A 27880-nucleotide genomic window follows, 5' to 3' on the forward strand; every position below is an offset into this window, starting at 1 on the left:
TAGCAACTTTTCCATCATTTCCCCGAGTCTCTGATACATTTTTTCATTTCTTTCCATTTTCCTCTTTATATGATCATAATTAGCATGTGTTCTGATATGTTTCTCCTTTATTCTCTAATGACCTTTCCAGAATTCTTTATTATTTCTCATACATGTTTTAGTTGCTTCATGGTATTCTATTACATCAAATTATTATGATTTAGGAGCCCTCATTTTTATTCAAAACTTGGTTAAGATGCCACTGTTGATATGATCCCTCCATTTGCTAGTGCTGCACCCCCCTCAAATTACAGGGTGTTTATTTTGCATATACTTAGATAATACATGTTTTTTCCTCTTATAGAATGTCATTTTCTTGGAGGGCAGGAGAATGCCACCCCAGATAGTTACCTGAAACCTCCCAATTTCTGGTCCCAGTAAAGAAACTCTTACCCAGGCCTGGTATTGATCAATGACTCTAAGAATTTCACCACATCTGGGGAGATTAGAAATGCCCCGTCCCACAACTAAAACTGACTATCTGTTCTGTTTTCCCATTTTAGGGTACATAACTTCCCCGTTTGAGCCTCAATTCTGAGCACCTCCCCAACAACTGAGTGAGTTTCTTGCATGGAGGTCAGGTAATTTCTGTCTGTCTGTATTGCCATATAGTGTGTGTGTGTGTTGTTTGCCGAGCCTCTTAATAATAAAACTCTTGTTTGTGTCAACTTCCCGAGTACCAATTTTCTGTAAATTCCCAAGGCCATGTAAAGCATTCTTTCTACCTCCAATATAAATTTCATTCCTATGTGACTTAGCTATACATATGAACACATCCATGTATATGTGTTTGTATATGTATTTTTTAAAAACATATATACACACAAATTTGATAAGTGATCTATCAGTGTGGGGAACTTCTCCTGTGGAAACTTCTCCCATCAACTAATGATTCTCTGGCTCTTCATCTCCCATCTCCGTGCTTTTGCCCAGGCTGTTCCCCATTCCTGGAAAGCTCTCCCTCCTCACCCCTGCCTGTCTGAATTCCTCCACTTTCTACCAGACCCCTATTTTGATTCCTCAAAATAGTGCCCTCTCTTAAATTACTCTATATATTTTTGTACTTACTCATTAGTGTAAATGTTGTATTCTTCTCTCTCCCTCCCCCCAGTAGGATATGTTTCATGAGGGCAGATGCTGTTCTGTTTAGGGGAGTTACAACCGTAGGGCACATAGTAGGTATTTAACAAATATTTGTTGAATGGATGAATAATGACTCACATATGACTTAGTAGATAGAGGGAACTGTATACGTAGATTAAATGCCTTGCCTATGAAAACATAGCTAATAAATCCACAAGGTCAGGTTTGAACCCAGGATTCCCTGTCTCCAGACCCAGCCTCTTGTCTGCTAGACCTGCCTTCCTCTAGTCGTATACCAAGTTTGCTTTAAGCACTCCCTAGTGAAGGTCAGATATTGCATGTGGCTTTCCTTGGGATGCCTTCCATGTTTCCTCCATCCTTTGTCAACCCCAAGATTTCTGGTTTCTTTCTTAAGGTTTGGCTCAGTGGACCATAATTATGTCAGCAGGCACAAAGCATGGTAATCAGCCTTGTGCATGCAGATGGACTGGGGCCTGAGTGAATCACCAAGATTAGGCTCATCTTTGTCTCTGGATCCATTCCACCCCAGCCCACCCCCTACGCTGTGGCCACAGTTGAGAGCCCAATGATGGGAATGATGGGAGAATCTTGGTCATTGTCTAGATTTCCCACCCAGTCTCAGTCTTTTTTTTAAATAAAAAAAAATTCAGTTAACAAGTATTTATTTTCTTCCCCTCCCACATCCCTCCCTACAGGCAAAGAAAAAACAAAAACTTTACAACAAGCAAGCACAAACAAGGAAAACAAGCTCCTATATTTTTGGTGTCCAGAAATGTGTCTTATTTTGCTCATTAGTGCTCACCACCCTGTCAGGAGGTGGGTAACCTCCATTATCACAGGTCCTCTAGTGCCCTGGTTGATTATTGCTTTGATCAGAGTTCTTAAGGCTTTCACCATTATCTGTTTTTATGATGTTGTTAAATCTGAGGCTGTTGACTTTTAGGGGAGATAGGGCTAAGAGATTATAAATTTAGAGCTGGATTCAGTGTAATCGTCTCATTTTACAGATGAGGAAATTAAGGCCTAGAAAGGTAAAATCATAAAGTCATAGATTCTGGGCTCAAAGGGACCTCAGAAGCCATCTCAGAACAACTAGAGTTTTCCCAAAGGGGAATGGACAAAGCTGTAACGGATTTCCCCATGCTGGAAATTATCCAGGGCATAGTAGCAGGGGAGATTCTTTGAGGGGGATGGATTACACTATGCAGCTACTAAGATCTCTTGTAGCTCTGAAATTCTGTGATTCCAACACTGGATACACAACATTGGTTTGGGAGTCGAGACCTGAGATACAGACCAACTCAATTCAGTTACTGTGCTAAGCACTACGTATATGTAATACTGGCTGGGCTGTTGATCTGAAAGGCAGAACTGTCCTTCATTATGGCTCCCATCAGCTTTGTGTGGGCAGAGTTCCCTTGGGCTCATTGTCTTTCCAGCCACTCCAGCAATCCCCTCCCATTTGGAGGCATGGTTTCTTTTAAAAGTAGTTTTTGTTTTTTTTTTTTTGTTTTTTTTTGTTGTTGTTGTTGGCCTAGGGGATTGTGGTGACTTCTCTTTTGCCTCTGATGACTGGCTTGTTTTAATCTTAGAGCACTGTCCTAGAGAATGCATTTTCTCTGTGAATGAAATCTGTCTCCCTTTCCTAGCTGAAGCCAAAATGTGGCTCTATGAATATAGAAAAGAGTTCTTAGTGTTTCTTCTTTCATTTTGGCTAAAAGAGATTGGAGTCTACAACTTGTGAATTTTGAAAGGTCAGGAAAGTGAATCACCCAAAGTCAAGAGTAGGGGAGTCCAAAGAGTTTGTGAGCTGACTCTATGCAGGGTTTTTCAGTCAGCCCAACATCAATCCTTTCAGGAGTGACTGTTAGGACCTGGAACAGTATTTGGAATAGTACATTTGGATATGAACTTAATGGAACCAGTGCTATGTAGCAACTGAATTAAGTCTGAGGCAACTCTCCCCAAAGGCCAATGTGGTATAAGGGAGAATATGAAGTGTTGGGGTTAAATGTTTGTACTTCTGTTCCTGCTATATCTTCTAAATAAATATCCCTTTATAAAAACTGATAATTAATTCATTAAATGGAACTGGTGTGTTCATCATTGGTGGCTAACAATGGTTGGGAAACATACCTAGAATGGTGACTTGAGTGGATCAGTAGAGAAGAGACACCGCCAATCTCAGGGATTCCCTTGGTACCCTGAGGGGGAGATATGGCAGCCCAACTCTAGGAGAGAACACAAAAGGTTCTTGCTACATAGTCATAAAGGTAATAAAGATAATGATGGTAAACACCAGTTTTGCAAATCAACCACAAGCTCAAAGCTTGAGATAAATTGGGTTAGATATAAAATAAGGATTTTCACCCAGAGTAGAAAAATGCAGACAACTCTTAGCTTATCTTTTTCTTTAGACTGTGGTTTCAAATTACCCAAGAGACTTAGAATTTGAAGTTAATGCAGAGCCACCTCCTAGGAAGGACTTTTCTGATCCTCCAGTTGTTAGTATTACCATACCTCAAAATTAGTTTTTGTTTACCTATTTTGTATTTACTTATCTACATCCATCTTGGTCCCCTCCCCCTCAATAGACTATAAACTCCCCATGGGCAATATGAAGATTTCTTTTTTATCTTGTATTCTTAGTGTTTGGGGAAGCACAGTGGATAGAGTGCTGGACCTTGAGTCGGGAAGACTTATCTTCCTGAGTTCAAATCTGGCCTAAGACATTTGCTTGCTGTGATCCTGGGCAAATCACTTAACCCTGTTTGCCTCACTTTCCTTATCTGTAAAATGAGAATCATTCCAGTATCTTTGTGAAAAAAACCCCTAAATGGGGTCACAAAGAGTCAGACCTGACTGAAAAATGACCGAATTTCTAGTGTTTAGCATGGTAAGTACTTAATAAATGCTTATGGGATGGAATTAAGGAGATTCCACATCTTCCTCCCTGAAGAAGCCATGGAAAACAGTAAATATATCCCTCAAAAATCTTGTGAGCCTCTGGGCAAGTGCAGATGCCCAGACTCCACTCTTTTAATAAGAAAGGATGCTTATAGATGAACTCACCTCTCAGGGGATCTGGTTTTCTCCAACTTCCTATTCCATGTGCTTATTTGCCTTGTATTCACAGGGGGAATTCCAACATCAACAGGTCCTAGACATGTTGATGTCTTAGGAAAAGTTTCATCTCCCAGGGCGATGATGCGCACTCCCCAGAGAGGGAGACATTTCCACTTGAATGTTAGGCTGTTACTGCTCCTTCAAGCCCTTCCCTATGGAAAGCTGACAACTGTGCTATCTTTAAAGTAGAAAAAAATGAATGTGTGCCTTTTCCTCTTGCATGCCAACTCTCGAAAACTCCAAGAATCAATGATATGTGGAGAGGTTAAGACACTAAATCAGAACCTTCTGCTAAGAAAATCCTTGGTAAAAGGCTTTAGAAAACACACTGGATGGGTGGTGTAATGGAAAGAACATTGACTGGGTTAACTAGAGACTTCAGTTCAGGTCCCGTCTCCTTAACTAACTAGCTATGTGAAGTTGGACAAGTGACTTTATCTGACTTTGCCTTTCCTCATTGTAAAATGTGAGAGTTAGATGAGATGATCTCTAAAATCCTTTCCAGCTTGAAAGTTCTGTAATGCTTGTGCCTGCCACTCTCATGGAATGTGGAGGGCTAAGGGACACTCTGAGGGGATTTCCCATAGAAAGCCTCATTACCTCTACCCAATTAATCTGGGAACTTCCTGAATGTTCCTACACACCAACTCCCTGGTAAACTTATGGTTCATCAGGCTCCAAAAAGGACCAGGATTTATTTCTAAATCAATGAAAAGAAACAGAATATTTATTAGAGCTCCCTAAAAATAATGCCTACCCATGAATGTTTTCCTCACCAGTCTGTTTAGCTTCAGTGCCTTTATAGATCTACACTGGGTAGATATCCCTACTGAAACCCTGTAGCGTGACATTTCATTGTATATTTTCTATTGATGTACACATGACCATTTCTGGCATTACTATGTTACTTCTGGGCCATGCATCCCACCTGTCCAACTTAGGGCATCTCTCACTCTCTATTTTTCTCTTTCTGTTTTTGTTTCTATCTTGTCTCTTTGTCTCTCTTTACTGTGGTCCCAGTTTTCTATAATATCTCCATCTAGGTCTATGAGTGGCTAGAACCAAGTATATAGTTGAGTGACTGCCCAAGACACTATCACCACCACCACCACTACAACCACCACTCCTACCACCACCATCACCACCACCACCACTACCACCACCATCATCCTGGCTTAAATCCTTCCATGTGTAAAGTTATTTTGTACAATGCTTTCCCAAGCTTGATATCTTTCAATCCTTCCCCAAACCTTGGGAAGTATGATGGTATCATGGTCAGGAGCATCAGATTTGGAATGAGAAGATCTGAACCCCTTTTCTGCCATCTTGTCCCAATCTGTGTCGTGTATGATAATTATAGCCCTGTTGGGCAAGTTATTCCTCCCTCTTTGTGCCCCACTTTGCTCATGTGAAAAAGGATTGGACTGAGTGATATCAAAGGTGTTTTTCGGCTCTAAATTCTATGATCCTGTGACCTTGCTAAGAATCCCAGTACTAACCCTTAGAAACCTGTAAACTAGGGCAAGTCAGTAAGGCTCTCTGAGCCTCAATTTCCTCATCTTTACTTAAGGAATCTGTGAATTCTCTCCCCGTCAGTGAAGATGGCACCTAACCCCTAGATGCCTTAATAGACAGTAATTAGATTGTCTTGGTGGGTTCCTTTGGATAGAAAATTCATCAACTTGTGGCCAATCTGGTGACATGCTTCTCCTAATTTTTCTAACAGATAACACATAATCTACTTCTGGGCCAACACTTGAGGTTCTTGGAGCTTGGAAGTACCTGCCAGGGCTTGTACTCTTCTGGCAGAGCCGTTGAGAACCCTAAGCTTCCATTCCATGATGAAACTTAGGAGGACATCAATAGAGGATTATCTTTACTTCTATCAAGGGACATAATAATAGCTTGCACCTGTATAGCACTTTCAGTCTACAAAGCTCTCTATTATCTCATTTGATCCTATAACAACCTGTGAGATAGGTGCTCTTTTTATCTTCATTTTACAGATGAGGAAACTGAAGCTCCTCAGGGTCACACAGCTTACATATCTGAAGCAAGATTTGAAATCAAGTCTTGACTTCAAATCCAGTTTGGCCACTTGTGCTATTTTCTTGTAGGTTGGTGATGAAAGGGTGTTGTAAAGCACATGTTCTATTATTGTGGTATTAAAGTGGGCAGGTCAGGCCTTTTTGTCTCCCTTTTCTTCATGGGCTCTGAGTGAGTCCACCTGGGAGGTTAAATTTCCATGAGCCTGGTAGAAACAATAATTTTGGTCAGATCCTCCTCTGGGGCCTTAGTTTTATTATCTGTAAGATGAGGGTAATGGGCTACTTGATTTCTTCTCCAGTCCCTCCCCGTTCTGGGTCCCATGATCTTATGGATGGAAGGCAGGCCATAAGGTACAGTATAATAGAAAATGTCAGCTGTAAGGAAACACTTGTTTAGTGAACTCTGGTACAGTCTTTTAGGAACATTTATTCCTTTCATAGACACTTGACCCTGAAATTGGGTGTGGTATTTTGGCATATGCTAGTTTCTACTAAAAAAAAAGCATGTTCAGTTCAAAACAAATAAAATCCACTTGTGGGTGAGTGAGGAAGAGGAGAATTGAGATCAGTAGGTGTAATCTCTTGTATTCCTTGTGCTGTTCCAAGCAGGTGAGTTGGCAAAGGTGTGACTAGTTGTTCTCTGTGGCTGCTTATCTGTTTGGGTAATGAGAGTCTTTAGGGAAATGCCTACTTGGGGGCTCAGAACTTCAGCTTATTTTTCTATTTAATCCTAGCTCAAATTGATCTAAGGCAATCAAAGCAGTGGCGATAATTTGACCTCAGGTTGCATTAAGAGAGTTATCAGTATCCAGAAGGAAGAAGGAACTAGTCCTACTGCATTTTGTCATCCTGTTTATATGTAGAATATTGTGTTCATTTTAAGGAAAGATATTGATAAACTGGAGAGTGTCCAGAGGAGGGTAACAAGGGTGACAGAGGGCCCTTGAGTCCAGAAGTACCATATGAAGATGCATTGAAAAAACCAGTGATGTTTACCCTGGAGAAAAGAAGACTTACTGGGAACACGATAGCTACTTTCAAGTATTCTAAGAATCATCTTGTTAAAGAAGGATTGGGGTGGTTCTTCATGTCCTTAGGGGGAAGAACCAGGGGAAATGAATAGAAGTTACAAAAAAGTCAATATAGACTTGATGTCAGAGCTGACCTCCAAACAATTAGAACTTTCTCAAAGTGCACTGGACTGTTTTGGGAAGGAGTGGATTCCTCTTTAACTGGAGTCTCTAACAACCAAAGACTGATCACTTGCCAGGTATATCATACAAGGGGTTCTTGTTAAGGTAGAGTTTGGATGAGTTGCCTGCCTCTTAGACCTCTTCTGGCTCTAATATTCTATGCTTCTGTACCTTTGAATCAAGTCAACATCAATTGATTGGATTTTTCTTCTGCAACCTAGATTTGGGGATTAGACAAGTTGATTCCTTTCCCTCTCCTTTTCTGTTTCTTGGTGTGATCAGTTCACTGTGAAAGCCACCCCTAGGATATCAACTATAACAACTCACAGCAATAGTCTTCAGAGGTACTGGGCAGAGATTAGCCCTTAACTATTGACTTTCATATTGGAAACTTAGACATGATTTTAATTTTTAAACATTTTACAGCACCTCAAGTCCCCTTTAATAATGGGGAGCAGCCTGGTTTAATGAAAAGAACTCTGGAACAGCAGTCAAGAGCCTGGGCTCAGCCCAGCCACTTACTAGCTGTGTGTCCTTGGACAGCTGTGAAGTGTATTGGGTGATCTCTGAGGTCCTTTCTTGCTCTAAGATTCTGTGGCTTTAGGACCAAGTTCTTCATTTTATTTTTAAGATGCTTTATTGGATGATTTGTGTCAATTTCAGCAGACATCATATTGCACAAATCTTTGAAGACAGGAGCCTGATCTTCCCCCTCCAATCTTCATTATGTCTCTCCTACATTCCTGTCAAAGAGGAGGAATGGATGGGCTGTGATGGGCTGTCTTTCTCTTCGCCCTCAGAGCAGAATAGAATAGGGTAGCTTGCCTCAGGAGTCTGGGGCTTGCAGTGTTAATGTTTCTTGATTCCTACTGCTTCCCCTCTCTGGAGGTGTCAAGACCAAGCTGGCACCTCCTTGCTCTCCAGGGTACAGCTGGTCCAGGGATGGCGCCACTTTCCCCTCTGCCTCTGTCACCTTCTCTGGCAGCTTCCATCCCCTGATAGTGGGAAGTGGCAGGAAGCCCAGCCCTGTGGTGGCCACAGAAGAGCATGGGAGGTGGAGACTGGGGGCCCTGGGTACGGAAAGGGGAATAGGGGTAGCTAAAGCTCCTGGGAGAGCTCTGGGAGTAGAACTCTTGGGGCCATGTCCCAGAAGAGGAACCACTGATTCTAAGAATAGTTACTCTGAAGAAAACAAATTAGAACTATGTCCCATTCCTATCTTTCCCTTATCATTCCCTTGGGGCCTTGGTCTTCCAGAAGTTTGTTGGGGAGAAGGAAGAATGGGGGCAGACTCCTGGTCCCAGGTCAATGAAATGTAGGAAGTGAGAGGGAGGGTCACGTATATTTTGGGAAGCCTACTTCTTCACTAGTTACTTTGGGGGGACGAAGAGGGTACTTTCTTGATCAACCTTGGCCCTCAACATTTGCCTCCCCTCCCCTCTTCTGTCATCTTTCATTCCCAGGTGACCTTGTTCTGGGAAAGGAAAAGTCAGAAGGCTTTATGCAGGGGGTTGGGGGGCATCTCTAGTTTCTTTCCAAGCGTGCCAGTTTCTTTATGTATTCCCCCTCCTGCCCTTCCTCCTCCCCAGCAGCCTCCTGGGCAGCAGAATATCCCTCGAGAAGGGCTTCTAGATTGGGAGGCTGGGCTGAGGGGCTGTTTGTGGGGGGTGGGGTGGGGTAGGCAGACAGTAGGGGGCGCGGCGGTAAGGCGCTTAGGGTGGCGTGGGCACGGAGTCGGGGTGGGGAGGGCGTGCACAGCTAAGGAGTACAGCCAGGGGACGCTCACCTGGACCCAGTCTGTACTGGGATTGCCCCGCTGAGATGGGTTCTGTCACTTCGGCTCTCAGTAGATCCCGGAACACAGTGGTGCAGCTGAGCTCCCGACAGCAGGCGCGGGAGGCAGAGGAGGAGGAGGGGGCGCCGAGGGCTCAGTGCGCTACTGTCAGGGTTCTGGAGCCCCGAGGTAAAGCCGGAGCTCGAGATCAGGAGACGCGCGCCTCAGAAGCATCTCTCAAATCAGCCACTGCCTGGGAGCCAACGACAACCTTGCAGCTAGAGCCAGGGCCGACTGTAGCTCGGTCGCTGTCCCCGGTGCTGAAGCCTACGATGGAGCCCGCTCCCGGCGCCCAGAGCATGGATCAGCCCTCCTTGCCCCAAAGCGTCAGTGCAGCAGGTGAGCAGCGGGGTACCTGGGGAACCGTTCAGCCGCAGGAGGACCCGCAGTCCACCTTCCCGGAAGGGAGACTCCTTTTCTATGCACTTGACTTTGTCTCTCCTTCCCTTCTCCCGTGCTCCCAAACTTCTTTTGTAAGTCGGTATCTGTGACTCCTTGGGAGTTATCCTTGGATAGGGACTTGCTTTATCAAGTGGCAGAGGTTTACGTCTGCAGAGTTGCTTTCTCCACTTCGTGTGGGAAGAATGGGAGAAGTTTTTCTTGTTACTTTGGAAGGAGACATGTATGGTTGTTGTAACTCTGTCTCTTTCCGTTTTTATGCCTTTTTCTTTCTTTTTCAATGTCTCTTCTTCCCCTTCCTTCCTCTGCTTCTTTTTCTCCTATCTTACCACTTGACCCCTCTTTCAAGTCTCCTCGTTTTTGTCCCCCTGCCATCTCCAACCTCTGTCTCCTCCACAAATTTCTCCCCTGTCTCCCAGTCTCTCTGCTCTCCCTCTCATGATCTGTCTCCCCCCAGTATCGCTCTTCTCTCTTCCTTTCCTCAATCTTTCTCCTATCTCAGGAAGAAGAAGAGCACCAGCTTTTCATTTGTGCTCTTTCAAAAGTTAACTCAATCTGAAAAGGAACTGGCATTTTGATTTCCCACAAGCAAGTACTTATGTAGGGATTCCCAGTGCATTTGGGGAATAGTTTTGAGGAGAATTCTTTTTACCTGTGCCTCTTCAACTGAGGAAATAAAGCTTCTCATTTTTTCTGTTCCTCACTTATGAACTGATTAAACTGTATTTCGGTCCTCTTTTTATGATTGCAAGAGAAATCACTAAGTTGATATTATTCATATACATATTCATATACAATATATATTCATATACATAAGATGATATTCATATACATGAATAACTCTTGAGGAAATAAGCAAGACTGTTTGGTGCAATGCATGAACCCTAGTCATAATTTCAACCTGACATTCATGCAGGTTTTGAATAGGCTAATGGGTTACAGGTGAAGGGTGAATTTGATGGTACTTAAGCTCACAGAAGTAACAGTCCACTCCCACAGTGCTTTTCTTTAAAGAGCTTAGAGATGGAAATGTATGTTTTCTAATGTAATAACATTGTTTCTAATGTTTTTGGTTTCTATATCCTTAGCACCTGGCACAATGTCTGGCACACAGTAGGTACTTAATAAATTCTTACTGAAATGAAATGTGTGGTAGGCTCATCCATCTAATTGGGATACTGATGTCTCATTTTTCTTCCTGCCCAATTCCACCCCCACATTTTTAACACAAAGAGGAAAAGTTTTTCATGAACAATATAGATTTTTTTTGTTAAAGTAAGATAGGCCCTGAGTCTTGAGTTTTCTATTCAGGGGCTTTTTTAGGGGAAAGTATGTTCATATTCATGATTATTTCTACAACATGACTGAGAGTAGATAAAAAACAATTTGTGGTGCTTTGATTTCTCTTCAGGATTCCCATCTTGCTTGGGAGAGGATTTTAACTTCTTTGTGTTTTTTTTTTTTTTGTATTTCAAAAAATGCTGCTAAATACATCTCTTCTTTTAATGTCATTAAGTATTTCCAAGAAAAGATTTTCCATTTATTAGCTCTACACCACATGAAATGTTCAGTGCTATGAGTATCCCTTCTTCGGAAGGCATAATTATGACCTTGTACCAAAAAGGTTATTTCCATTACAGTCAATTCAAAGAAAATTTGTGAAGTCCTTACTATGTACAAAGCACCATGCCAGGCACTGGGGACACAAACTCAAAAATACGATCATTGTCTTCAAAGACCTAATGTTCTATTGAGGATAAGGATAGTAGTCAGTGGCTCTGACTCACAGGGATTAGGGGAACAGGTAGTGGGAGTGTGTTAACAATAGGACAGGGAACTACTAGTTCATCAGGTTCAGATATGGCAGGGAATGTGGGGTGGTAAAAGAGGCCTGTAATTCCAGGCAATACTAGTCTGTTTGGGGGCAGCCCCTTAATCTTTCTGTGCCTGCTTATTATGGTATGATAGAGGAATTATTGCTGAAACTGGCCAAGGGTCATGTAATAAAGGAAGTCTTTAGTCCTAGTCAATCCATCATCTCACTCTAACACAGTCCCCCTGAGGGGCTGTAGATATGTCTAAGGATCAAGTTATGCAGTGATGCTGTCATCCATGAAAGGCACATCTCCTCTCTCCTCAACATTGGTGCCTTCCACCTACTTCTGCCCTTGTGGGTGACAGAGGCTAGGCATTTGTTGATGGTAGTAGTGGTAGACAAAAGCTAGTTATAAAGGATGGAATACTTGCTGTCTCCATGTGGCAGCCAGCAGGATTACATGGAAAGACCTCGAATCCCAGTCCCTGGGAGAAGCCAAGGCTGATATATATGTTTCAGCAGACCCTGCAGAAAGACGCAATCATGGAGGCTAGAGAAGGTGCTAGGCTGTTAGTGGTGCCTTGTCCATTCCAGACTTTGGACATAATCCACACAAATGCGCAGAAGTAGAAGGAAGGTGGCTTGAGCAGTGGCAAAGGGTTAGTTGATAAGTCAATAAAGATTTATTAAGTGCTTACTATTCACCAGGCACTGTGCTAAATGCTGGAGATTGTTGTTTGTTGTGTTTATCCTTCGTTCTTGAAGAGGACCATGACATCAAGATGAAGTCATGACTTGCAGTTGACTTTGAATTGAATGAGGAAGGACTGTGCAAGGTTACCAACCTCATTTTCTTCTCCTGGGCCATCTGGATCCAGTGGCCTGATATTCATCAGCTAATGCTGAAGATATAAAGAAAGGCAAAAGACAGTTTGCATCTTCAAGGAGCTCACAATTTAGTGGGGAGGGGGAGAAGAAAACATTTGAAAGGAAGCAAAAAAAGCAGGTGAGTGCAAGAGTATTTGACAGGATGATGGAGACATCATGGGAGACATAAGGGATTGCAACTGGATGGGAAATGAATCAATGATTAACCTGTGTTCCTTCCTTAAATGGAGATTTTGGGAGGATAGCTCTTTAACCTCTCCAATTAGGGAGAGGGAGCAGCCCTCAGGGTCAAAGGTGCTGATTAGATATGAGCTCCAGGGTTGAAAGAATCTTGTAGAGTCAGTAGGTGTCAAAGGTAGAACTTAAATTTCAGGTCCAGTTCACTATTCAGTATGAAAACTAGAAAATATAGGTTTGAGTCATATGGTAGAGAGCCTTGAAATTATAATTAAGGAGTCTGTGTTTTTTTCCTGTAGGTAATGGGGAGCTGTTCAGAAATGCAAGGGAAAAAGATTGATGGGATTAGACATGCATATTAGAAACAATGCTTTGGCAGTGGTGTAAAGGATGAATTCAAAAGGAGAGAGCCTGGAAGGCTGGGCCACCCCTTAGGAAGGAGGCTGTTGACTTTAGTCCAGATGAGAGGTGATGAGGGCTTGAAATAGGGCAGTGGTGGATGGAGTGGAAAGGAGAGGCCAAATGGAAGAGATTTTGCAGAGACAGAATCAAGAAGACATTTGAGGTTAATTTTTTTTCAGTTTTTAACTGGAGGGACAAGGCAGGACAGGATATCTTCAGAAAACTCTCTTACCATCCCACATCTTTAAGAACTGGAAGTATTTGATGCTGTCAGAATAAATGTAGATGATGACGATTAAGTTTTGGCTATATGTAGTGTTGCTCAGAGGAAGTTTAAATAGATCCATTCATGTCCTTGAGGTCCTTTAATCTGTGTTAGCCAACACTGATAGGGACAGACATGGAAAGATCTGGGTAGCATCTCCTTTGGTGAGGCATTTCCTCACAGAAGACCTGCCTCAGGAGGGAGCCCATCTCTTCCTTCTAAACCGTTTGCCACTGTTCCAGGGGTCACTATTTTAGAAGGCTGACTGTAGGGTAGGGGTTTGCAACCTCATTAGCCTTGAGAGTTCTCATGGCTAAACTGTGGCCTCCAGTGCCACTAATAGGCCCAGATGACAAGGGGACATGGGAAAAGTGAAAGCAGATTGAGCAAGAGCATCAAGAAAGAGTTGAAGAGAAGGACTAAGAGAAAGAAAAGATGAGGAGAAAGAGAAATCAAAGGGGAAGAAGAGACCCTTGGATATAGCCTTCCATGTTGGTAGGTGGTCTGTCTATCCTGGCTCCATAGGTTGTCTGTTCCCAGAGGAATTGATAGAACGTGAATATCTGGATGGTTCAGTAGAGAGAATGAAGAGTTGAGATACTTGATCAAATTTCAATCTCTTTTCGTGTTCTAACAGCAAATTATTTCACACACAAAGTAGTAATAGTTGTTCAGTTGTGTCCAAATCTTTGTGACCCCATTTGGGGTTTCCTTGGCAAAGATCAGTATCTTTGAGTGGCTTGCTGTTTCCTTCTCCATCTCATTTTACAGATCAGAAAACTGAGGCAAACAGGTTTAAGTGACTTGCTCAGGGTCACACAACCAGTAAGTTTCTGAGGCCAGATGTGAACTCAGGAAAGAAGAGCCTTCCTGATTCTAAGCCCAGTGTCACCTACCTGTGTTCTTATAACATGATTTGTTATTATATGGATTCAGAGACATGGTCCTTTGAACATAATGATTACAGATCATCAGGTATTATTTTTCTGCTCTAAATGTAGTGTTAGAAAAGAGGCCTATTGATTTTCCTTGCCTTCCTTTCCCCATTGTCCAAACTGATGTCATGTCAGAGTAAGGCATGAATGAGGTCCATTCTGGGATGTGCTGACATGAGATGTAATGGGATCTTGTGGGGTCGGGATTGATCCCTACTTTAGATGTACAGTTAACCATGGTAATCTTTAAGGAGTTCTCCCCCTCAGCATGTTGAGAATCAGAGCTTTAACTAGGAATTTTGGATAGTTGGGGGAAATAATGTTGAGTCTTGGAGAAAACCCCAGTTTCCCTACCTACTCAAGCATTTAGTAAGTGCTTACTCTGCTGCGGGCACTTTGTTTAGCACTGACAATAAAAATAGAAGCAAAAAAGATGGATGATTTCTGGCTTGAAGGAGCATCCATTCTAAAGGGGGGAGCAAGATCTAAAAGGAATCTGAGGAAGGACAGGGAGGCAGCTAGGTGGTGCAGTAAATAGAGCACCAGCCCTGGAATCAGGGGGACATGAGTTCAAATAGATCTCAGACACTTGACACTTAGTAGCTGTGTGACCTTGGGTAAGTCACCTAAGCCCAATTGCCTTGCCTTTCCCCCTCCAAAAAAAAAAAAATAAAACAAACAGACAAAAAAAGGAAACTGAAAAGTCAGGGGGAGAGGGAGAAGGTAACTGTTGGTGGTGAAAGAAGTACAGTCAGGAGTGGAGAGCAGCAGGAATGAAGGCACGAGCATAGCAGCCTGGGACTTTCTTTAAAATGGAGGTTCTAGGAAGAATCCAGCAAGCAGAGGAAGGGACCACAGGACAGAGGGACTCTCCAGGGTAAGAGGCTGCTGTGACAGGGAGGAGGACAAGTCTAGAATGACAGAGTCAGGAGCAGAGCTCAGAGAGGAATGGAGTGACCACAGTTGACTTGGGCTCTTCCTTAAAATGGAGGTTTTTGGAGGTAGCTGACCAATCTGAGGAAGGGGCCACAGCAGAGGGATCTTCTTTCATGAGAAAGCTGCAGGAGTGGAGGGATCTTTCAGAGTGAGAAGATGCTTGAGAATGGTGGAGAAAGAAGTCTAGAGAGTTAGAGAGAGGAGCTTAGAGAATGAAGGAGTAAATATGGTTGACTTGGGCCCTTCCATGAAAGAGAGGTTTTGGGAGGAGCTGACCATCAGAGAATGGGGCCCAGGGATGGGAGATCTTCTATCATGAGAAAGCTGCAGGATTGAAGGGATCTTTCAGGGTGAAAAGGCTGCTAAGGTATTGTGAAGAAGGCACACTCCAATGTGATATCTCATTATGGTTCTGATGGATTAGTCTTCTGGGTCATGTCTCAGGAGGTTATGGTGGTGGCTTAAGAGCCAGTGTGTATGAAGTCGTTTCTGCATCTGGGAAGAGATGTTTCATTAGTCCTAGGTGATTGTTGCTTTACCTTCAGTCAATCTGCTTTCACAGAATTGCAGGATTTGAAAGGTGGAAGGGAATCACTTTGTCAGAGGTTCCTTACAGAAGACTCTTGTTCACACATGAGTTGCAGCTCTTGGTTGGTCCCACATCTCCCATGTCTCCTTTCCACTACCACCCCAACTAGATTGAGTCTCTGAAGGTCCTCACTTGACCCAAGAACTCTGCAATGCTCAACCCCAACCTTCATGTTGGGGGTTGTAGGATGTTCAGTGGGCAGGGAGGGTGGCCTGTAATCCTTGGAGTATCTGCTTCTTTGGAGTGACTTCGTGGCCGCCTAGATTTTCTTTTGGGGAATCATTTCTCTGTGTCCATTTGACTCCCTAATCTGGTTCCCTCCATATGCTTTTCCTTGGCCTCCCTTGAACATCAAATCCAAGGATGTACCTAGGTATATGAACTGACCATGAATAAATCAGCCATACCCAACGCACTGTCAGCTGAAGCCCTGACACCATCTTGGAAACTCATTACTTGTGCAACCTTGGGAAAGCCACCTAACCTCAACGGGCCTTATTTTCCTCAGCTGTAAAATGAGAGAATTAGACTAGGTAACATCTGAGTTACCATCAATCCATCAATCGCCATTCACTGATAGACAAGCAGAAGCCCAGAGCTGCGGTCCTATGAGCTATGCATTTAGCAGGGATTAATACTTTACTAGGTTGAGCGAAACACAAAGACCTCTAAATGAAGACTCCAGAAATCGTTCAGGCTGGTGGGCCAAACTAGGTATAAGCTGATGGTTTCCTGATTGGGATGAGGCTACAAAGCTGGTAAGTGAATCACCTCTCTAGTTTTGTCCCTTTCAAAGGTCTTATGCCTTTGAGGTAGGTTAAGGGGAAGGATGTGTTCACCAAAAGAGGCGGGGGGGTCTGTTACCTCTCTTTTGGTTCCATTCAGTGGTTTTGTCAGCAGTGAAGTCCTTCCCAAACCTCTTGACCCCATGAAAATTGGACGTGGTTTTCTAGTCCAGAGCAAAGGCTGTGGAACCACAGACCTTCAGAGTTGGAGAAGCCTTCAAAAGTCACCTGGTCCAAGCTATTTCTGGATTGGAATTCCTTGGCAGCATCTCTAATCAGGTTAGCCAGCCTTCTCTTGAAGACTTCCAGTGATGGAGAACGCACCTCCTGAGATCACCTCGCCTACTTCTGGATAGGTCTGATTGTTAGGAAGTTTTGCTTTACAAAGCAACACATGCTTTTCTAAAAATCCTACCCCTTGTTCCTGTTTCTGCCCCCTGGGACCAAGTAAAAGAAGCTCAATTCCCTTTTTACTTGATGGTTCTTTAAATACTTGGAGACAGTCATCAGACTGCCCCTTACATTACTTTTTAGGCTAAAGATCTCCAGCACATCAGCATCAGAGCTGGAAGGGACCTTCAGTATCATTTTTCCTCATAGATTCACTAGAGTGGATGGGACCTCAGAGACCACAGAGTCTTACAATTGAGGAAACTGAGACCCATGGAGTTGAAGTAACTTGGCCAAAGTTTACAAAAATACTAAGGGTTAGTAAGGCAGGATTGGAGCTCTGACTCCAGGGTCAGAACTCTTTCTTCTGTAACACCCCTCTTGCCACCCTCAACCCTTTACAGAGGAGGAAGAAGAGACCCACAGAGGTTAAGTGATTTCCTCTCACTAGGATGTAGCCTAGTTATCAGTCCACTTCTCCCAGAGAACACTCTTTGCTGGCTGCACTCTGGCTAAAATATGAGGTCCAAGACAAACACAATGTTCCAGATGTCATCTGACAAAGGTAGAGGACAGAAGGGCTCCAGCCAAGTATCTCCCCACCCCCAACCCATGGTGAACAATGGACACAAGATACCATTAGCTTTTTGGCAGCCACACTGCCCCTGATGCTGAAGTCCACTAAAATCCCCAAGCTTTTGGCACTACACTGGTTCTTCCTATGCAGTATTTGATTGTTTTGAACCTGAGTGTGAGATTTCCAATCTATACTGGTTATTAGTGAGTCACTTTTACTGGAAGAGAGAGTGAGAAAGGGAGTGAGGTTTTGCTTCCTATTCTCAGAAGTGGCTCATGTCTCTCTGTCCCAACTCAATTCAATTTAATTCAAACATTTGTCAAGTACCTTCTATGGACCAATATGAATGAAATTTATTTACATTAATTTGGGGGAGTGGAGAAAGCACTAGCAACTGGAAGGATCAGAGTGAGGTGGAGCCTCACTCTGCTTAGAAGGAGACTGGGGATTGTGGGAGGGAGAGAAGTAGAGGGAATGCTTGGATGGAGGTACAGAGGAGAGGAATGGAAGGTCTTCTATGGAAAACAGCTGAACTCTTGTTTGACTGAATGAGAGGATGAGAAGGGAGGTAATGTTCCGTGTCACATCCCTAGCAGTGGCCCATTGTTCTACTGTTTCCTATCTCTTAGATCCCTTTTCCTGGGACATTAAAGTGAATCTCTGTATGGAAGGTTTGATGTTAGTCTGCAGGTCTATGGGCTGCTCTCTCTTTACTTCCAGGAATACTGTAACATAGCATCATAGATTTGAAGCTAAAAGAGACATCAGAAGTCATCTAATATTGCCAATCCTCTCATTTGACAAATGAGGAAACTGAGGCACAGAGAGGTGAAATATTTGCCTCTGGTCACATATCTAGTACCTGTCAGAAGCAGGATTTGTGCTCCATTTGAGCTGTGTCTCATAGAGTTAGAGGGCCTGGCTTCAGATCTGAACTCTGCTTCTGTCTAGCTTAATGAATTTGGACAAGTCACCTCACCCTTCAGCTATACCTCAGTTTTCTCATATATAAAATGGGAAGGAGAGGTTGGATTATTTGATCTCTAAGGTTTCTTCTCGTTCTGAATCTTGGGTCCTAGAGAGCAGGGGAAAATGCGCTGGACTTGAATTTAGCAGAGTTTGAAGTTTAGATTTGGTGTCAATCTTGCTTTGGATACTTATTGGCTGTGTGGTCATGGGAAAGTCCCCTCAATTCTTTGAGCCATATTTTCCTCATTTAACAAAGGATGGGATTGGATGAGATGACCTCTAAGGTCCCTTCCAGCTCCAAATCTGTGACTAGGACTCAATTAGCAGAGCTCAGCATTCCATTAGCTTGGTAACAGTAGAGTGGGTAGGGACTCTGAGTGGGCAGGGCCTTTCATATTTGTGCCTCTACCCAGAAGGGGTATGATAAACATTGAATTGCATTGACTTCAGTCTATCTGTCTTCTTGACTTTGCTTTGGGTCACCAGTGCTCTGTGGCTTGTGGGAGAGGAATACCATGGATGTCCTACCATTCATACCTTGTCTGTTCTTCCTTTTTCCCCACGACCAGGTCATTTCACATTGTCACTGCACAGGGAAACGTGAGTGATCGATCAGGGATTTCCTCTTCTCCTCTGCCTCCCATAAGGGGTGCTAAGATGACCTTGCACACAGGGCTCACATGTCCTAAGAGGAAGGAGGGGGGCAGGGGTGTGCCAGTAGAAATCAGGTTGACTTTTTTCTTAGGCCATTGTTGCCAAATGTGTTTTCCTAAACAGGTCCAGGACCTTATGTCTCACATATTATTTTACATAAATATGTAGATGAATGTGTTTGCACATAAATGACATGTTCCCCAAACTCTAAGTTTGTAAAACCCTGACTTCAATTATATTTGAACCAATGGCCCAGGGAGGTCAAAACTGATCATAGGATGGTTGGATGTAGAGCTGAAAGGGGCCCCTAGTACAGCCCCTCATCTTACAGATGAGGAAACAGGGTATAAGGGCTGGATTTGGGCCTGAGTTCTCTGAAGCCAGAGCTAGTGCTCTTTCCACTAGGCCACAATTAATTAATATGTTTTTATTGAACTCCTAAGGAACACGAACTTTGTGATAGGTGCTTGGGCTTGGGCGTTGAGCTATGATTTAATTGTGATGAGTAACTCCCAGGTGAGAAAATTCTCTCTACCAATGTAAGTTGAAACCTATTTTTCGACTTATTGTCTCTGGGAGGGGCCTGTGGTGTTGAGAGGTTCAGAACTTATTTTGGTGACAGGCACATACAAAGGTAGAAAAAAATGATATCTGGCATGGGGCGGGGTATGGCCCTTGAATGGCAGTGAGGGGATAGGATGGTGATTGGGGAGACTGGGGCCAGAGGAGGAGCTGACCAAGGACTGGTCTCACCAGGCCCTGCTGAGCTCTCTTGCATAATTCTGACCTGCTTCCTAGGCCCTGTACCCTTTTCTCAGCTCCTGGGAAAAGTAGACTCACCTGTGGGGATTTGACTTTCTTGGCCATGGGGCATTTGGAGATGGCCTCCCCTTAGGCAGGAGAGCATGAGACAGAGAATTTGGGGCTTTTTACACTGTCACTTTTTTTCAGGCAAGCTAATTGTGGTCCCTGCTGTGACAAAGGAAGGCTTAAACATTTCCCTCTGCCCTGCTGCACCACCTCAATGCTGTGCTGTCTGAGTGTGCCTTTTGGTGCCTGGGCACCAGGCTGTTGAGGGACAGTGTGAAATGTTCAACCATGGCAGGGGGAGCACTTTGAGAGGTCAGCTATCCCAGCCCCCTTCCATTCCTCGAGGCAATACTGGGCTTGAGATCCAGTCAGTGACTACTGGAAATTGTTTCCTTAGCATCTCTTCCCCAGGTATGGAGGGAATTCTCTCTTTGGGGGTTGGGAGGAATGGGCAAAGATGGCCTGTCCCAACTTAATTGAAATGGCATCTTCCTTGAGAGTAGCATGGGAAGGTGGAAAGAAGGTGACATAGTGACAGTAATGTCTATAATGTAGGGGACCTTAAGGTTTTCAAAGCACTTTACATGCTGTATCTCATTCAATCCTCACAATCACCTGGTGACATAGGTCCATTTTATCCAAGTCACAGATGGGGAAGCAGCCTGAATGAGGTCACACTTCTTGTCTGAGGAAGGATTTGAATTCAGGTCTTCCTGATTCCCAAGGCTGGTGCTCTATCCACGATGTCACATACTGATGGCTTCCAATCTAGTCTCCTCACTTATTAGCCTATGTGATCAAAGGCAAACCATTTAAACTCACTGTTCCTCAACCTCCTCATCTGTAAATTGGAGATGACACCTATGGGGCTCACCTGGAAAGGGTTGTTAGTGATATGATGTAGGAGAATTGCCCATGTAAATATGAAGTATTATGAAAATGCTGGTTGGTTTAGTGGATAGGGGGTTGGTCTTAAAGATAACAAGATGGGTTCATATCCTGGCTGTTTGACCCCAAGATCACTTTACCTCTTAGGGCTCTAGGTACCACTAAGATGGGCGTTTTTGAGTCATGGTTCCCTTTGGCATGATGGTGAAACTTATAGACTCCTCATTTTTAAATGAATGAAATAAAAGGCATAACATCACAAAGGAAATCACTGAAATGCATTATCAAAAAAATTTTTTTTAAAACCACACACAACAAATCTAAGACTTTAAATTTCTGAGAAGGTGAACCTGTGTTTGTGAAGGGTGTTTCCTCACCAGAGAGTCCCCTATATCAATGAAATCATAGGGTCCAGTCCTGACTGCAGCAAGGCTTAACCCCTGGAGGACCAGCTTTGGCATCAGAAAGCTGTGAGATGAATTGTGCCTTTGACATGTGCTAGCGGTAGGACTGTGGGCAAGCCAATCGGTGCTTGAGGGTCAAGGTCCCATGAAGTCATTAGGAAGAATTTCCAGTGGGGAGCAAGCGGTCTCTGTTCCATACCTTTTTGCTGCTTTTTTGCCTGTCCCCCCCCCCCCCCCCCCCCAAGAATGGTTCCCGACACATAGCGGATGGCCAATGCTCAAAGAAAACATGTTGAATAAATTGCATTTCCCTTTCTCTCTCTCTCCACCCCATCTCCCCAAAAAAGACAAAGGAGATTTGAGAGAGATTTTTTAGTGCTGTTGAAAGAGAGGAAAGACGGCCCATTAGTTGGGGGAAGGCAGCCCAAGGCTGTTGCATATTTAAAGAGGCAAAGGTAAGAGGTCGATTCTTCATAATTCCTGTAATGATCTCTCATGTTTACAAAGCACTTTCCTTCCATTCACCTTGTCAGGGAGGTATTTTCATTCCCATTTCATAGATTTGGAACTTGAGGCTCAGAGAACTTTCGTGACTTAAGATCATGCAACTAGTAGGAATTGGAGACAGGATTATATCGTGTTTCTCTCCTACTTCTGAATCCATCCCTCCTTCCATAATATCATCCTGCCTTCCTTAACAAGCAATAGGTGATAATTATGCTATTTTAAGTTTAATTAACTTCTTCCACCTGTCTCCAATTTTTCGACAATATTCCCTGTTAGGAAGTAGAGGCAGTGTGGTATATTGGACAGAGAACTAGTCTCTAATTCAGGAAAACCTGGGTTCAAGTCCTGCCTATTATACAAACAGGCTGGGTGACCCTGGGCAAGCCAGTTGACCACTCAAGGTCCCAGGCAACTCTAAGACTATAATTTGTAGAACAGGTACAGATTTTCATTGGCATAAGGAGTTTACTTATTACGGGTTCCCGATACAAATCAAAATCATAGATCAAGTACAAAAAGTGGCTAAGGTTAAGTTTTTCCGAAGTATTAGCGGTTGATTCTTTTTTCCTTATATTATAGGAAGGAGTGAACACAATTATTCCTGTCTCACTCACTTAAATTTCTCCCTAAGAGCACTATAATATGGTGGAAAAATGGCTCTATTTGGAAGCAGGCCTGAGTTTAAATCTAATTCTCCTTTTCTCACCTCAGATTAGCGTCTTCACTTGTATGAGCCTCAGTTTCTACATGTATAAAATGAAGAGATTAGACCAGATGCTTTCAAAAGTTCCTTCTCTAGTCAATCTAGGATTCTAGGCAAGGCGCTTACAAAGCAGTCTTAGGCCTTGCTAGAAGAGATAGATAAAACCAGACATAGTCCTTGCCCTCAAGAAGCTCTTATATTTAGATACTTTATTTTGTAGTGCATTTCAATCTGTTAGCCACCTAGAATCTTTATGGAAATAGATGTTGCACACATCTTAGCAAATAATAAATCCCCACAAGCTGCTGGCCATAGTATCTTTCAGGTCTGAGAGTACTCAAGCCAAAAGTGATGGAGGAGACAGAAGGGCATGGTGGTCTTTGAGTCACTGTATTCTTCATGGTCAAGTCGAGAGCATTTTTCATCGACATGTTGTTAAATTGGCATAGTCGTGGCATCAGGAAGTGCCAGGATGATTGCCCTATGTGGGTACAAAGAGAAATGTTAGCTTCTGAACTCTGGGGCCTTAGCCAGGAGAGGAGGAGCACCAGAGGCCAAGTCAGGTCCATGGACACCAGAGCAGCAAAGAGAAATGGAAAGGAGAAGGCCTACTGTGCTCCCTCCCGCCAGACACTCTTCCTGATGGCACCTGGTGTAGTGCTGGTCTGAGAGTCGGGAGACTTGAGGTGGAGGATTTGGCTCTTGCTAGCCATGTGACATTAAGTACAATTCGTCTAATCTCTCATTTAAAAAATGGGGACAATAAACTTGCACTAGCCACTTCATGGAGGTATTATAAAGAAAGTGCTTAGCAAACCTTAGAGCTCTATGTAAATGTGAGATATGACTATTATTGGAAATTGGGAATGTCACTCAATCTCTGTGGGCCTCAGATTCCTCGTCTATCAAATTAGAGGGTTTGAATGGATGACTTGGTTGAGCCTTGTCTATTTTGCATAGTCAAAGCATTTGATTTTCCTCATGCTAATCTTGTGGAGAGGGAGTGGAGGAGGGGGTAGTCGACTAGATAATACATAATTAGATGAATTCTGATCTGATTGATCACAACCAAAAAGTGAAAATTTGATGTCAGATTTGAAGGGTGTCTCCAGTGGAGTTCCCCATGGATCATGCTTCATTCTATGGAATAAAAAAAATTTTATTCAAGACCTGGATAAAGGCTTATTGAAATTCTAAAGGACTCAAAACTGGCATGATAGCTAGCACACTAGCTCATATAGTTAGGATCCAAAAAGATCTTGATAGTCTAGAAGTTTTGGTCAAATTTCATAGAGATTAATGTAAAATCGTATACTTGAGTTAAAAAAATGTAATTTTACAAGTGCAAGACAACAGAAGTATGGTTATTTGGATATTTGTCTGAAGAGATCTGAGGGTTTTAGTGGGCAGAAATCTCAGTATGAGTCAGGAATGTGGTGGGACAGCCACCAAAGAGGATTTGATTTTACACTGCACCCGTCATAGCTTTCAGGAAGAAGGAAATAATATTTCTACCATTCTCAGTCCTGGCTAGACCCTTTCTGGAGCACTGTGTTCAGTTCTGAACTCCACAGTTTAGGAAGGATGGTTATAAGCTGGAGAGTGTCCAAGGGATTACAGCCAGAATGGTGAAGGGCCTTAAGTCCATGCTGTATGAGGAATGATGGAAGGAAATGGGGATGATTAGCTTGGAGAAGAAGGAAAGAAATGACACTGTGTTTGTGGGGAACGTCAGAGCTGTCATCGAGAATCTGAGGGATTAGAACTCTTCTTCTTGGCTCCATGGGGCAGAATCAGACCAGTGGGTGGAGGGTGCAGAGGCTGGACATGTTTAGGTTGGACAGCAGGAAAAAAGTGATTATTGATTAGAAAGTGGTCCAAAGTGAATCGGTCAATCTTGGGGGTGGGTGGGGTGCTCATCACTGGAGGTGTTGGCTGGGGGGTAAGCTCTAGTGGAGAAGTTTGTTCATTCAGGCCATTTGGCCTACATGGTTTCTGAGACCTGTGATTATGTAACTCCTAAGGCTTCTGCTAGCTGACATTCCAGAATCCTAATGCTGGGTGGGCTGCATCAGGAGGTTATTATTTCCCCTCACACTTTTTCTTGTTTTTATGTTATTTTCTGAATATAAGGGGGAGTGTTTGTATTGACCATAATATTAAAGGGTGGGTTGTTTTCCTGAAGAAAAATGGAAAGAAAGAATCCTCAGGGATGCTAGAAATCCACCATGCTCAGCTGTATTTCCTTGGCCGTCAGGCGGAGCTTTTGACACCCTCTGACTCCTGTGCTCCTTGTTCTATTTTGGCAATGTTTCCCACCTCCACACAGGGTGGGAGGTAGAAAATTTGGGAAGATGAGATGAATGACTGGGGTTGGGCCTCCTGCTTTAGGGGCTGTGTAAGAAGCGTTGAAGGGCAGGACCTGGTTTCTGCATTGCCTGGGTTCTAGAATGAAGCCTCCCAGCAAAGAAAGCCTGTGACAAATTCTTAATATGCTCGCATTTGAATTTTTCTTGCCTCCAGAAAACCACTTCAGAGGTTAGGACAGAGCTAGTCTTCTTGGATTTCCTTTTCTAAATAGAGGAAGAGCCAAGGCACGATCTGTTTCAGGCTCAAGGTCATGCACTTAAACTCTAGCCAATCCTTGATTTTTCAGGGGCTGATGATCCAGTTTGTGGCTTATCTAGGCCTGGCAGGTATTGTGTGTTTTGTTTCTTTTGCTCCTTCCCTCAGGCTGCCTATTTTTTTTTTTTACCACCCCTTCCTTCTAGGAGAGGATGGATGTAGGAGAGTAAAGGCGATAAATTGCAAATGTGGAAAGCCAGTGCTTACAAAAAGCAGTGGGCAGAGCTGGGGTCTTGGGTAGAGTTGGGAACAGGAAACTTAGCTTGACTTATGGTTCTTTATGGTACTAGGGGTAGGGTTCCAAACCCTCATCTCATTTAATGTAATTAACGTAAAGACAAGATGTTCTAAGTCCTGATACCTTTAGCTGGCATTAACGCCTCTTTGATGAGTCATACATCAATATAGAGATCAACAAAGGTGATCTGTTTTAATCTGTAAACAAGATTAACCTTGACGCAGATACCTTTATTAGGTATCAAGACTTTTTCAAAGTAAATCACAGAACCAATCAATAACTCAATCAGCGGAGTAAAGGGTAAGGAATTTTCCTATAAAAATGTGATTAAGTCCTTAAGTTGAGAGAATTCTAAGGCTTTGGCAATTGAATGAGAACAGATGATGATATATGGAAAATATCTCATGATTAACTGAAAGAATGAGGCACACACACCTCTCTATCAATGGAGGATTCCAAATATGGGAGTTTATCAGTTTGAGAGTTGGAGCCAGAGGTTGAAAACCAAAACTCTGAGAGAAAATTTTTTTTGGAGGGATGGAGGGAACTTTTAGACTTTCTTCCCTTCACCCCACCCTCTTATTGACCATGTTTTTGGAGAGACTAGACCAATAAGAGACAGTGCGTAAACATGGGAATGGAGATACCAACCAAGGAGATAGATGGATATGGAAAGATAGCTTCAGAGAGCAGCTTCAGAGAGCATGATCTCTCATAGCAGAGAGACATGCTACCTATGGATTCAAGAAATGATCCAATCCTGGGCCACCCACCCAGCAGAGAACTACACCTAAGAGGAAATGCATGAGGGAGAAAGGACTCCCAATACCAGGAGTTATCTTCCTTCTTTGCCGTGTGTGTGCCTTGCTACCACTGAACTTTAAGTATAAACCCACCATTCCCATGGAAGCTGAATATATTTATGTGGGAGTATGTTTTAGGCTCTTGAGAGGAATGTTTTTGTAATAACTGTTTTTATAGTATCATCTTAATACATGTCTTTTCTAAAAGCTATTTAACTCTACTGACTGATTGTTAATGGGAAAAAAACACTGGTGGGGGCTCAGAAGGTGCAGTGTTAGAAGTACAACCTCCTAGGTTTCCTCACAGGATGCAAGAACAGTAGGTGCTGTCCTCTGGGGACCCTAATTCACAAATGCAGGTGCTGGTTGGTGGGAATGGCCTTAGAGGAAATGGTACATTTATAAAATTAAAGGGTTGGACTAAATACTCCCTAAGTTCTCTTCTAGATATAACATTTTGATTACATGATAATTTGTTATGTGCTAATGGCTTGGAGGCGAAGAGGAGGAGGAGGATTCTTTCATTCTGCTACTTTTCTATTCTTGTCACATGCTGTTCTTCTCAGTGTGTTCTATCTAACCAAGCTACTCACTGTCTTTCATATCCAGGATCATAGATTTCTAGCTGGAAGGGATCCCTGAGATCATCTGATTCAATCCCCTTATTTTACAGACAAGGAAACTGAGGTTGAGAAAGGTTAAATGACTTAGCCAAAGTCACAGAGGCAGTGAGTACTGAGTTTTGAACTCAGGTTCTCTAACTACATTAGAACCAGCATTCTTTCCATTATACTATATTGTCTCTATGTCCTAAATTTTCTCATCTTTGCTCATGATATTACCATTCCCTGGAATCCCCTTCCCTCTGTTTTCCAACTGTTGAATTGCTACCCATCTTTTAAAGCCCAACCTACTAATTAACTAAGAATGCCAGATAATTGTACTGGGTGCTGGGGATACAATTATGGAAAATAAAACAATATCTGCTCTCAAGGAACTTTAATTCCATTTAAAAACTTGTAAAAATCCCTTTAGTTCACATCGTGTCCTATTTGTTGGGAGAATATTTTCTTAGAGACTTTCAGCAAAGTGTGGAGAACAATAGTCTTTCTCTGTGAACTTGGACAAGTTACTTTTTCATTCTCAGACTTAGTTTTCTCCTCCAGGAAATGGAGCTGGATTCTAGTACCATTATGTATGAAACCTACCCTACTTACTTCACATAATTATTGTGAGACTCATATGCAGTAATAGGTATGGAAGGACTTTGAAAAGTTAGAAGTGAGAGGCAGTGTTGTACTATGATTAGAGCCCCCAAGACTTTGAATCAGGAAGACCTGGGTTCAAATCCTGCCCTAGGCTCTTATTAGTGTGGTAACCATGGGCAAGTTACTTCACCTCTCTGAGTCTCAGTTTTTTCATTTGTAAAATGGGGATAAATATAGTATCTAGCTCACAGGGTTGTTGTTAGGAACACGTGATTATACTACAATCTAATACTCTGCTAACCGTAAAGGGCTATGCAAACATGGGCTGACTTTATGCCTACATATTTTGAGGTAATGCAAAGCTTTTGCAAACTTTGAAGCATCATATAAATATCCGTGGTGATAGTAGTTGTTGTTTTTATATAGCTGCTGCTGCCATGAGGCAGTGTGGCTGTCATTGGAGTCAGGAAGAGCTGGGTTCAAGCTTCATCTTTGACATACTGATCATGTAACCCTGGGAAAGTCACTTGACCTTTAGTGATCTAGGCTCCAAGACCAGAAACGCAGA

The 27880-nt window shown here is 43.0% G+C and overlaps 1 protein-coding gene across 2 annotated transcripts in view; it reads left to right on the forward strand.

Annotated features, from left to right (window-relative positions):
- The first annotated feature begins 581 nt into the window (after positions 1 to 581).
- Positions 582 to 27880, forward strand: part of PDE1C (phosphodiesterase 1C) — a 573123-nt gene continuing 545824 nt past the window's right edge. Inside the window, exon 1 of one of the 2 annotated variants that reach the window (XM_072598889.1) lies at positions 582 to 596. Coding sequence is in view for 1 of the 2 variants with exons in the window: in XM_072598887.1 (XP_072454988.1) it covers positions 9332 to 9683 (352 nt within the window). In the remaining variant the exon portion in view is untranslated. Of the gene's footprint in view, positions 597 to 9331; positions 9684 to 27880 lie in introns of those variants that run through there. The other variant, XM_072598887.1, reaches the window with a different exon arrangement.

The sequence above is a fragment of the Notamacropus eugenii genome, chromosome 3 (genome assembly GCF_028372415.1).
Source record: "Notamacropus eugenii isolate mMacEug1 chromosome 3, mMacEug1.pri_v2, whole genome shotgun sequence".
Taxonomy (NCBI): Eukaryota; Metazoa; Chordata; class Mammalia; order Diprotodontia; family Macropodidae; genus Notamacropus; species Notamacropus eugenii.